Source organism: Diceros bicornis, chromosome 13, assembly GCF_020826845.1.
Source record: "Diceros bicornis minor isolate mBicDic1 chromosome 13, mDicBic1.mat.cur, whole genome shotgun sequence".
NCBI classification, from domain to species: Eukaryota; Metazoa; Chordata; class Mammalia; order Perissodactyla; family Rhinocerotidae; genus Diceros; species Diceros bicornis.
This window is the reverse complement of record NC_080752.1, coordinates 15,245,943-15,258,796: the sequence shown is the minus strand read 5'-3', so window position 1 is coordinate 15,258,796 and position 12,854 is coordinate 15,245,943. Positions and strand designations below refer to the sequence as shown.

Sequence of the window (12,854 nt, the reverse complement as noted above, 5' to 3'; positions counted from 1 at the left end):
GCACAGGGAGATTAAGTAACTTGCCCAAGAACACGCAGCTAATAAGTAGTGGAGCTGAAACTTCAGAAGTCTGGCTCTACAGCCAACTCGCAAGGGACCTTATATGCCTTCCTATGACATCTGGGCTTTATCCTGAAGACAATGGATTTTTTAAAAAGAGACTGGAATGAAACAATGAGCTATCGCTCACTATTCACCTATCACAAGAGCCAAATTCCAGACACTGACAACACCAAATGCTGGCAAGGATGTGAAGCAACAGGAACTCACAATGGCTTTCAAAAAATTTTGACTGTGGGGGCCGGCCTGGTGGCTTAGCGGTTAAGTTCACGCACTCTGCTTTGGCAGCCCAGGGTTTGCTGGTTCACATCCCAGGCTCAGACCGATGCACTGCTTGTCAAGCTATGCTGTGGTGGTGTCCCATATAAAGTAGAGGAAGATGGGCAATGGATGTTAGCTCAGGGCTCAACTTCCCCCCAAAAACAAAAAATTTTTTTCACTGTGGGGCTGGCCCGGTGTCCTAGTGGTTAAGTTCATGCGCTCTGCTTCAGCGGCCCAGAGTTCACGGGTTTGGATCCCAGGTGTGGACCTACACACCACTCATCAAGCAATGCTGTGGCAGGCGTCCCACATACAAAATAGTGGAAGATTGGCACAGATGTTAGCTCAGCAACAATCTTCCTCAAGGAAAAAGAGGAAGATTGGTAACAGATGTTAGCTCAGGGCCAATCTTCCTCACACACACACCCAAAAAAATTGTGACTGCAAACCACAATAAGATCTATATTACAACACAACCTAGTAGACACATATATACATACATAATTGAAGCAAAAATTTCATGAAATACTTATCCTTATTATATTGATACAATATTTTCTATTCTATTTCAATTTTTTTTGTATGCTAGAGGCAACCTTCTAAACTGATTTCAAAACTCCCCAAAGGGTCACAAAACCCAGTTTGAAACACCACACAGATACTTGCCTTAAATGCCACACATCATTACATAGCACCAAAATACATCTGTTGAACAGAACCAAAACAAAACATTTAACATTTGTTCCTATCTCTGACCCATCCCAATTCTTCATAATTCCTGAAGTAAGAAATCCTGCATAATTCCCTAATTCAGCAACCAAAAACGGCCAGTTCTCCCCCTACTTATTCTTCAGTTCACTAGGTACAGAGTATTTATAAAGAGCACTTACTATAAAGAGAGAGTACTGTGCTAGGCTCCAAAAAGTACTACCCATTAATGATTAAATTATCTCCATGTAGTGAAATAGCTGCACTTTCCCATTTCTTACTGAAATCAAGGCAATTTTTAAAAGGTTAGTCAAGCAAATGAACATATAAAACATTACTCCTTCAAAATTAAAAGCATGTTTAGGGCCGGCCCCATGGGCTATTGGTTAAGTTTGACACGTTCTGCCTCAGTGGCCCAGGTTTAGTTCCTGGGTGCAGACCTACAGCACTCGTCAGCCATTAAGTGGTGGCAACCCACATACAAAATAGAGGAAGACTGGCAGAGATGTTAGCTCAGGGCGAATCTTCCTCAGCAGGAAAAAAAAAAAAATTAAAAGCATGTTTAGGTGAAAACTACTAAATTTTCATTAACACTAGATCAGATAAATTGTGATATGTTCACACAATGGACTATGTTACATCAATGAGAATGAATAATCTATAATTACACATAAAATTAAGGATGAATCTCACAAAGATAATGTTGAATGAAAAAGCCAGAACTAATCTATGGTGTTAAAGGTCAGAAGTCAGGATAATAGTAACCCTTTGCAGGTGAGGAATCAGTGACTGGAAGTGGGCACAAGAGGGATTTCTGAGGTGCTGGTAATGTTCTATTTATATTTGTTTTCTAGTTTTCATTTTTTTGAATCAAAGAAATGCAAAAAAATAGAAGTACCACAAAGCTTATAATAAAAACAGCAATCCTGTTTCACTACTCCCCACCCACTAGTCTTACTTGCTCCCAAAACATCCACTTTCAATTCTTTTAGATATTTCTTCTTTTATAAACTGGCATGTTTCTAAATATTCTTATACTATTATTTCTTTCTTTATCAATTTAAGAAATTATATTATAATCTCTAATAAGAGCCAATGAGTATTAGGTCTCTTAGGCCACCTTACATATACATTTATACCTCCCTCATCCTTGTTATATAGTTGAATCATAATTTTTCATTAAATCAGTACCAGGGTTTACCTTATTAAGTAAATATTTCTTATTACTGGGCCAAGTTGTATACTCTGATTACATTTCCTTTATTGTACAATATTTGGGGGTTTTTTCTGGAGTTATTTACTGTCTCATTTTTTAAGTTTTAACCTTTTTATTAAAAATAACAGATACAGAAAACTACACACACACACACACACACACACACACATATATATCCTAATGAATTATTTTAAGGCAAACACTCTTGCAACCACTGACAAAGATTATCTCCTTCACCAAACTCTAGTTAGGCTCCTCTGAGTCCTCTTCTCTACTAGGCCTCAACCTTGGCCTATAAACACTTAAACAAACACTATTAACATAGTTTCTGACAGCTCAAGGCCACATCCCTAGGATGACCCTAGTCCCATCCCTAGGATGACCCTAGTCCCACTTAAAGTGCCTACCTGAGAAAACTCAAGGCTGCCAAAAGAATTGACTGTTCCAGCCAACACCTGAAGAGGGGGCCCATCTCCCAGTCTCTGTGGGAGGGTAGGAGCCTAAGGTTGGATAAGCGCCAGTTAGCAAACCCAGATGGGTTTCACCACTCCTTCCTGCTTTTTCTAAGTTTTCAGTTCCCTAACTCTACACAGTCCCTGCTCACCCACCTCCCTATCCCCTCATTCTCCCTTTAACACACCCAGTTAGCTCTTTATAAATCAAAATTCAGTTCAGTTCACACTGGACTCTTTTCCCTCTTGTAATAGTATATTACTGATTAAAGTCTGTCTTAATATGTTACCTAGTGTCTGCCTTTCTTTGACACCACCACCCAGATCAAAAAGCTGAACTTTGCCTCCCACTCCAGAAACTCCTCTGAACACTCTGTCCCAATCTCAATCCCCACGCCAACCCCAAAGTAATTACAGTTGGCCCTCCTTATCCCCTGGTTCTGCATCCTCCAACTCAACCAACCACAGATGGAAAGGCCTACAATGGTTCCGTCTGTACTGAACATGTACAGACTTTTTTTTGTCATGATTCCCTGAACAACACAGTATAACAACTATTTACACAGCATTTACATTGTATTAGGTATTATAAGTAATCTAAGATGATTTAAAGTACACAGGAGGACGTGCATAGGTTATATGCAAATACTACACCATTTCACATAAGGGACTTGAGCATTCGTGATTTTGGTATCCTCAGTGGGTCCTGGAATCAATCCCCTGTGGATACCAAGGGACCAGAGTACTATCCTGATTCTTACAGTAATCAATTCCTTGTAATATTTCAGTTTTATCACCTGCGTGCGTATCTGCAGACACTACAGTTTAGTCTTGCCCATTTTTTTTAAATTTTATGGGCCTTTTAATACTCTGTTAATCTACAGGTTCCTGTCCACTACTTTCTTTTCCTCTCAATGTATCTGTTAAAGAACCAGGAGCACCTGACCTGTAGCTTCCTAGAGTCCAGATTTTGCAGACTGCATACACATGCAGTTCAACAAGTTCCTCTGTTCTCCGTATTTCCCGTGAATTGGCAGCTGGATCCAGAAGCTTGCATACTCAGGTTCCATCCCCTCGACAACACTATAGGTGGTGGTATATCCTTTCATTAGGAAGCATATAACATCTGATTGTTTCTCTCTTTGTGTTGTTAGCAGCTGTTGGTGCTCAGTCACTAGAGCCAGCAATTCTCAAACATCTTGGTCTCAGGACCACTTTACACTCTTAAAGATCATTGAAGAGGCCAAAGAGATTTTGATTATGAGGGTTACATTTACCAATATTTACCATCCTAGCAGTTAAAACTGAGGACATTTAAAAATATCTTTCAATTCACTCAAAAAAATAAACCTATTACATGTTAACAAAAATAATTATTATGAAAAATACCTATATTTTCCCTCAAAAAAGTGATGAGTGGCATTGTTTTGCATTTCTGCAATTCCCTTTAATGTCTGGTTTAATAGGCGACAACTGAATTCTCATATCTGATTCTTCATTTGACCTTTGGCATTATGGTGTGTTGGTATGAAGTAAATCTGACCTCATACAGATATGCAGTTGAAAAGAGAAGAGTATTTTAATAGCCTTTTTAGATAATTGTGGATATTCTTTTTTAATACTACACTAAAACTTGACAAGTGAGAGTTTCTTACAGGTTAGTTGCAATGTGGAATTTAAAACTTTATTAACGAACTTTTCATACTCTGTTATTCTAAAATTTTGCACTTTGAGTGGAGTGGTAATCTGGCTTTTCTCTGGAGCCATTTCTAATAATTTTCCAAACCTCTGCCAGGAAGCTGATATATGTCTGGTTACCAGTGTTCTGGGAACAGGGCTGGGAAGTATCATCATTTAGCATGTAGAATTTCATTTAATTCCCTTTTTTCAACTTGGGCCTCATTCCTGCCTTCCACTATGCCTAACAGCCCGGATGATTCTAGAGCCTCATCTGTTCAGTTTCTCCAGAGAACAAGCCTTCAATATCCTGATAAGGAAGGGATAGTCACCTGGTGATAAAAGGGATCTTGCAATCCAAGTATTCCATAGAGTGTTTTCCTTCCCTCCCCTCATCCCCACCTTACTTGGCACCTAGTACATGTAAATCCTGAGCCTTCTGAAGTGCGGAGAGACTCAGCCAGTATAACCCCTCTTCAGGAACTCGGGTTGTAGGATCCTCTATTCTGAACCAATGACCACTTCTCCATCAGCTTTTAATCATCCAATGTTTTTCCGACATCTCTCTGCTATTGCCTTCTCGCCTATTCATTTCAACCTTGTGGTTTAATACCATTTTTATTTCCTTACTATCATTTTAGTGGGATTCGGAAAGTACCAATACAGATAAATTTGTATTTTCAATTTGCCATATTTAACCAAATGTCCATCGTATTTAAATTACTTGTTTATCCTTTTCTCCTCCATATTATACATTCCTTAAGAACACAAACCTTGCTTTTTTCATCTTTTTATTCCTAGCATATAACACACTATGTTTATTGAATATATGCTTAAATGATGAATTAACTGTTAACAGTAATGTATGGCAGAGATAGAATGGAAGGAATATAAGATTTCAAGTAATGCAGTTCCAAAATTAGGAGCTGTATCAAGATAGATACATTACTTAGACCATCTGAGCCTCAGGGATGAACAATAAAATGGGATAATCATTACACGGTGAGAAGTAAATGAGATAATGTAATATCTTTCAAACTGTAGGTTGTAGAGGGTGGCAAAATCAATTTTAAGGTTTGTGGGTTGTGAGCAGCATTTTTTTTTTCAATGAAATAGAAGAGGAAATATCAAGAGTTCATCACACTTAGTAAGGATAAGTGTTGCTTTAGCAAACTTGTTTCAGTTGTGTGTGTGTGTGTGTGTGCGTGTGTGTGTGCGTGTGTGTGTACAGGGTTGTGATTTAAGACATATTTCCTTCTGTGGGTCATGGAATTAGAAAAATTAAGTGCTGAATTATATGATCCTGACTACAAGGGCATCAGAATCTCAAAAAAGGTGACCAGCATAACTTAGGTAGTCTGAGGAAGTTGTAACAAAATACAGGACTTGAAGTCTGCTATAGACTGAATGTCTGTGTCCTCCCAAAATTCATATATTAAAATCTAATCCCCAATGTGACTGTATTTGGAGGTGGGGCCTTTGGGAGATCAGCAGGATAGAGCCTTAACGAATGGAATTAGTGCCCCTATAAAAGAGACCCCAGAGAGCTTCCTCGCCCCTACTGTCATGTCTTCTGCCATGTCCCTCACCCGTCTTCAGCAAGACAGTCTATGAACCAGGAAGCAGGACCTCAGCAAACACAGAATCTGCCAGTGCCTTAATCTTGGACTTCCCAGCCTCCAGAACTGTGAGAAAATAAATATTTGTTTTCAAGCCACCCAGTCTATGGTAGTGTTGTTAGAGCAGCCCGAACAGACTAAGACAGACTAGTTCTTGAAAATAGGTAGAATTTAAATCGACGAAAAGAGGGCATATCAGAAAGTAGACAGCATAAGCAAAAGGACCTGGCCTGCTGTCAGCCAGGTGGCATTTGTGATTTATTGTATTCAAATCTGTTGACATCCATCATAGAAATTCTAACTCATTTCCTACACTGATAATAAAATCTCATTAAGAGAACTTCAAGTTGTCTGGGGAATTCAGCTATTCAAATTAAGAACCATAACACAAGAACCCAACCAGTTGAGACCTACCAACAGAGCTTAAAGTATTATCTAGCAAATTTCTCCCTCTTCATCAAACCCTGCCCCAAGTTCCAAAAGATCAAACCCAGAGAGAAGTACACTGGCCTAATAAATCAATAAAGCTGCTCTCCATACTTTCAATCTCTTCCCTCAGGACTGTAACTAACAACTCCCACACCTCCACCTCCCAACTTGGGTAAAAAGAAATATATCTCCTACTTCCTGAAGGGTTAGAAAGCTCTGTGCTTTTTTACATAGCTCATATATTTGGACATTCAACAGCCAACAGAGGATCTGACTGCATTAATACTATACTTAGAAAGGTTTCCTGTCCACCTATATTAGAAGTCCCCTCCCCCATGAAACAATACGATGATCTCCAAGTATCTAGTTTATAATGTATTAGATGACTTTTCTATTTACATCTTTTGATTGGATTGTGTACTCTCAGCCCATTGGTAAGATGATAAAAATTTTAAGGCTGTTTTCTCAGAAAGAGAACTTCTCCTAGGAACTCTCTTCCACAAAGCATATCCACTTACTACTGTTCAACTAACATTCATTGAAGGTCTTCAGGCACCAGGCACTTTCAGGGTGCTAGAGGTACAGCAATGAATTAGACATGGTACTCACCTTTGAGGAGCTTACATGCTAATAAATACAGACATATCAACAGAGAATTTCACTATCACACACTAGGTACTAAGATAGAGGTAAGCACAGGGCTCTGTGGGAAAGTCAGGAGGATCAGAGGCTTCTTGGAGAAGACAAGACATGAACTGATCTTTTAAAAATGCAAAGAAATTAACCAAGGGAAGACAAATGGCACAAGTAGTAAGAACAACAGAAGCAAGGCCACAGAGGCATAAAACAGAGTTTGGGGGCGAAACTAAAAGCAGTTTGGCATCACTAGAGCGTGGGGGCGGTGACGCTGTCAAGAAGTGAGGCTGTAGGAACCTCGGCGTAGCAAGCAGAGTACCACTTGAGCAACAGAAAGGAGGTCGGAGGATCCAGAAAACCTGCCATGGAGCAGGGACGCTGAGCATCACTAACGTCTCTCCTGCTCGTCCGCACTTCAAACTGTCCCTGAGAAGGGATCCTACAGGAAGCACTCCTGCGCGTGCAGGAATGGTGACAATCACGACGCGCTTTCCTTTCAGCTGTGAGGAGGACCTGGCCTCGTTGGAGGTCCACATGCCTTGGGATTCCACTCAGACTCAAAGGAAGTGTGGACTTTGGCTATCTCGGGATGTCCTTCACGAACTCTGACCCACGGAGAAAACTGAAGGAGGAAGGGGAAAGACAAGTCCCGCAGGAACAACTCGGAGACATTGCGATTCCTGCGAAAACCCACATCACCACCCGCCGAGTCGCCACTCTGATGCCCCAGGGGCAGGGAGCCGGAGCTGCGCGGAGGGACACGCCGGGCAGCGGCAGGTAGGAAGGACGGACGGACCACGTCAGGCCCTGACCCACTCCCCGTTTCCCGGTCACCTCGGGCTCCCTCGGCCTCACGCGAACAGAGCGGAGCACGGAGCCCGCCTCCGGGGATCGGGCGTTGTTTACCTTGGTGATTCCCACTCCCACCACGAACACCCGGCGCAGGGGCTGAGACAGTGAGGCGGCAGGAGACATGGCGCGGCTGGGGCCAGAGGACAGGTTTAGGGCACGCGAAGGCAGCAGACAACGCGGACAGACTGAAATTGCTGCGGCGGCGAAGTTCCCCAAAGACCGGCGGCGGGGCCCGACGGGACCGGAGGCGGTGAGGGGGTGGGGCGCGCTCGGGCAGTGCAAGGCGGGGGCGGGGCACAGGGTCGCCGGCGCGTGCGCGGCGCCGCCGCAGGCGCGTGCGCGCGCTCGTTTGGAGACGGAGAGGGGGAGGTAATCCTATGTAGAGGAAGTCTTGGGCCGAGGTCCAGCTCCGCCTTAGCTGTCGGAAAAAAGCTGTGTAACCTGGTACCAGCCATTCGGATTTAGGTTCTCTACGATGAGAAGGAGTGTGGCCTGGAGAAGGGCCTGACACGGAGCAGGGGGTGACCGGAAACCCGACCCACAAAAGGGTAGCCTGAGGAAGATGTTTGGAGTGTTGGAATTGTTCTGTATCCCGTTAGTGGTGGTGGTTAGAAGGGTAAATGCATGTGTTAAAACTCATAGGACTGTATGCCAATAAAGGTGGGGGGAATTTACTATATATACGTCTAAAACAAAAACCATGGTTCAGTCACTAGCTGTGACCTTTTCTAACCTCTCTGACACTCATTCACGTGTGTTGTTTTGTGAGGATTAAATGAGGTGACAGAAACAAAGCCTTTAATAGAAGGACTATATAGATATAGTTGATGCTTTTTTTTTTTGGTGAGGAAGGTAGGCCCTGAGCTGACATCTGTTGCCAATCTTCCTGTATTTGGTATATAGGATGCCGCCACAGCATGGCTTGAGGAGCGGTCGGTAGGTCTGTGCCGCAGATGTGAACCTGCAAACCCCAGGCCACCAAAGTGGAGCGCGTGAACTTAACCACTACAGCACCGGGCCAGCCCCAGTTGATGCTTATTTGCTGCTTCTGAATTTGTGAATTTGCCTACTCGCAAAAATTTATTTGTACCCCAAAATCAATACTCGAAGAGCTCTTGAGGTGGAAAAAATTTTAAGTTGCCCCATGCGCTTATTCACAGCTGAGGTGGAACAAGACCATGCTCTGTCGGCCTTCTGGTTTCAGCTTTTGTGCTGTAAACGAGTGTCCTTCTCGTGATGGATTTAGCGCCACGTTTTTCACATTTTTGTGCTTTTTGTTGGTGATTTCACTGTTTAAAAATGGCCCCCAAGCCTAAAGTGCTGTCTAGTGTACCTAAGTGCAAGAAGGGTGTGATGTGCCTGAGGAAACTACGTGTGTTAAATAAGCTTAGTTCAGACATGAGTTAAAGTGCTATCGGCCTTGAGTTCAATGTTAATGAATCAGTAATGTATATTAAGGTGTCTTTAAACAGAAACACACATAAAACAAGTAAGGTTATGTATCAATTGCTTGACAAAAATGTGATCAGAGGCTTTCAGGAGCCCAGCCCAGTGTTCACTAATTTAGTGTTCACAGTGACTTTTAGAACATAAGTATGATGAGAAACGGGAATTGACTGTGTATGTGTATGTATAAAACTTCTGAGGACCCTGCCAGCCCTAAGGGTCTGTGATAAGAGCCCCTCATGGGATCTCCATGGCATAAAGCATCAAACAGCTGGAAGGTCACTCCCTCTGGGAAACCTCCTATAATTGTTCCTAGGACGGCTAGAATTGAAGGCCAGGTGTTCACTTAGCAGAAACGTCACTTGGCTGCCTGAAGAGCCACTGGGGAGAAGGGAGAACAGGGTAACTACAAGAAAAGACCAACGGAAGAACTTGGGGCAAGTGGAGGTGTTCTGAGGTTGAACATGACGCCACTGTGGGGACTGAGTTCCTGTCTCTGAGGGAAGGGACATGTTCAAATTGAGGCTGACCAGCCTCAGGGATACTGCAGGAGATAGCCTTACCCCTGGGAGGGTGTCTTGACATGAGTACAGCCATGTTTGGCCGCTCCATTGACCTATAGCCACCAGCACAAAAAAAAATATAAAAGCTGCTTTCTGCGTGGTGGGAACTGGCCCTTCTCTCACGGAGGGAGTTGCAGGTTGTAACATTTCAAGGCTCTTGGAGCGTTGTAGCACAGGATGGACTGGCCATCTATGCCGGGCTGGAACGATAACCAAAGAGAACAATGCACGTACACAACTACTGGGCTGGGACGTTAGCCAGGGGGCTCAGTGCACGTATGCCACTGATAACCATTTTGTGCATGGAAACACTAAATGCTTGCTCTGCAAACTCTGTAATTGCTTACTCTGAAAATTACTGATGGTATAAAAACTGCTGGAAACTGAGCCCTAGTGAGAGTTCCACCTGTGGAAGGGACGCCTTGCCCAGGACGAGTGATCCTTGCCCAGCCGCGTCGATTGACAGGGCTCTCCTGGCAGTGGGGCGTGGATGTTGTAATTGATTTGATGTGAAGTAATTGATTCGATATGAAGTAATTGATTTGATGTGTTCTCTTTTCGGTCAACCTGGTGTTTCTCTTTCCGGTTGATTTGTGTCATTTCTCTTCAGCCGATGTGGGTGTTTTCCCTTTCCAGTCAGGCTGATGTTTTTTCCCTCTTAACATTTGACCTATTTGGATCTGTTTGCAGACTGCCGCCTTTACTATCCTCTATATAATAAAATATACCTTCAGTCCATTTGTCTGGAGTGGAAAGTGTCTTTTACGTCTCCGATCGAATCCCCAAACCTCTCATAACAGAGGGAAACTGAACCAAATGGACCTACAGTTCACAAGAGGTTTTCGTTATTTCAGAAGGCCTTATAGAAATTGTACCTTTATACCCACCATGCTACCTGCAATAAAAATGACCATAGGTTCAAAATATTCATATCCAGACCTCACTCTACTGAATCACATCCTCTAAGAGTAGAGCCCAAGCATCAATATTTAGAAAGATTCCAAGGTGATTCTAAGGAGCCCCCACTGGGCAAGGTAAAGAACTCCTCGGCTAGGACTAGGTCAACTTAGTAAAATCTCCAGTTGATCAGGGAAGAGGCCAAGAGTCTTCCCTTTTCCTGCCTATCCCTAGGGCCTAGCACAAGGCAGGGCACTGAAGAGGCTTTTGCTAAGTGTAGGGTTGTTTCCTGAAACTCTGATTGGCTCATAAAGACAGCAATGGGATTGGTGGATAAGACAAGGTTACCAACCCAACAGAACAAGAAGTCACAGGTTCCAAATTATTATGTAACAAATGCTGGCTGTCCACTGGATATTGGTTTCAAATAGGAGTCCACAGAGGTGGAGAGGGAATAACAAGATAATAAAAGTTGCTGTTAATGCTGAAAAGCTTGGGAAAGAACACTTCCTTTTCCAGTGTAAAGGACTAGATAATCCAAAAATTCTCCTTCCACAAAACACGTGGAAATGCTGGATGAAATATAACAAATGTTCTTTTAAATGCATGCAATATGGAGTGTCAACTTAAAAGGCAAATTCACCAGTCATTTTACCCTCAAAACAAGTTTATTTGGGAATAGCCAAAAGAATTGCAATTTGGGATGTGTATGCTGTGGCGAACCATTGGCAAATCCAAGGAGACACAGGAAGGGGCTTGATTTTATAGAGCAAAAGGGGGAGTAGGGAGGGGCTGTTCTACATGAAAGTCCATCGGAGGAAAGTAACAGTTCAGGGTGGTGACAGCTTCTCATTGGCTGAGCTGTGGCATTTCTCATTGCCTGGGCTGTTGCTGGGCAGGGAGAGAAATCTTCCTTCAGTAGTACAGTAGTTGTACTTCCTGTGGGAGATGCAAGTGTAAGTCTCTTCCTTTTTGGAGTAATTGACGATGTATGATAGGATGTGAGAGTTCTTCCTGCCAGCCTTTGCGACTCCAATTTAGCTGAGGTTTCTCTTATTCATTTCACATTTTCCCCTCTTGATCAAGATCTCTCTCCAAAAGCATTGCTGATCAAGAGTCAGGTACTCTGCACATAGTAGTTTTGTCCCTTGGTGCCAGGAAAGACCTGCCCTGGTTGTCGGGTCCTATGTTAGAGGGAAAATGCATAGTGGTTGGAAACCATTTAGGCCACGTTTGAGTAACAAGGAAAGTTAGGAGGAAGAACTCTCAGACATTTCTACAGTCTATATTTCTCCAAGGTCATAGGCATTGGAGACCATCTCAAAGCACTGAGCTAACATCACCTTATTGAGCATGTCATTTTTACAGAGGTTTGACAGGCAACATGTACAGAACTTCACAACAAGTATACAAAGTAAGATTAAGAGCAATACTATAAACCCAGTTTGCAGAATGGTTCTAAACCAGGAGCCCAGACCTGAAGGTAACCCACTGAACAGATCAAGACAGTGGATTGTTAGGTGAAATGTACTTGCTCTCTAATCTTACCTAATTGGGTTTCTACTTCCCCAGAAGCATTTATCCATGTGCAACAAGAGATATCCACCACTGCACAGACACCTTCTTGCTCAGGAATTAGATAATCAAGGGCTCTATGATTATCCAAAAGTACCTTAGCCCATGAGTTAAGCAACTGTTGCTGAGCTGGAGCTTTGGCTGTAGAGTTGGCCAACTCTTCTAGTGTCAGGAACAGATTCCTGATCATTTGTTCATTGACATTCACTCCAATCCATGGGAAGAAAGTTCTTCCCATGGAGGCGAACCCAGAATCACACAGGCCCCCTAGAAGTTCTTGTTTAAAGTGGTTATAGTAGTTTAACAGAAAGGACCAGTGAGAGGCCTCTGTTTGGTTATGTAGAGAGAATAGGACACTGAATATAGTCAAGACACATTTGTCCTTGTATTCTCCAGCTGTCCAGGCAATGAGTTGCCCAAGCATAAAGGCTGTTATCAAAACTTCCACATATGAAGATGTTGT

At 42.9% G+C, this 12,854-nt stretch overlaps 1 protein-coding gene across 1 annotated transcript in view; it reads right to left on the bottom strand.

The window, feature by feature from the left end:
- Positions 1-8,115, bottom strand: part of SCP2 (sterol carrier protein 2) — a 126,845-nt gene extending 118,730 nt beyond the window's left edge. Inside the window, exon 1 of the mRNA XM_058552445.1 lies at positions 7,965-8,115. Within this exon, the coding sequence (XP_058408428.1) occupies positions 7,965-8,033 (69 nt within the window). The 5' untranslated portion in view covers positions 8,034-8,115. The remainder of the gene's footprint in view (positions 1-7,964) is intronic.
- Positions 8,116-12,854: the final 4,739 nt, after the last annotated feature.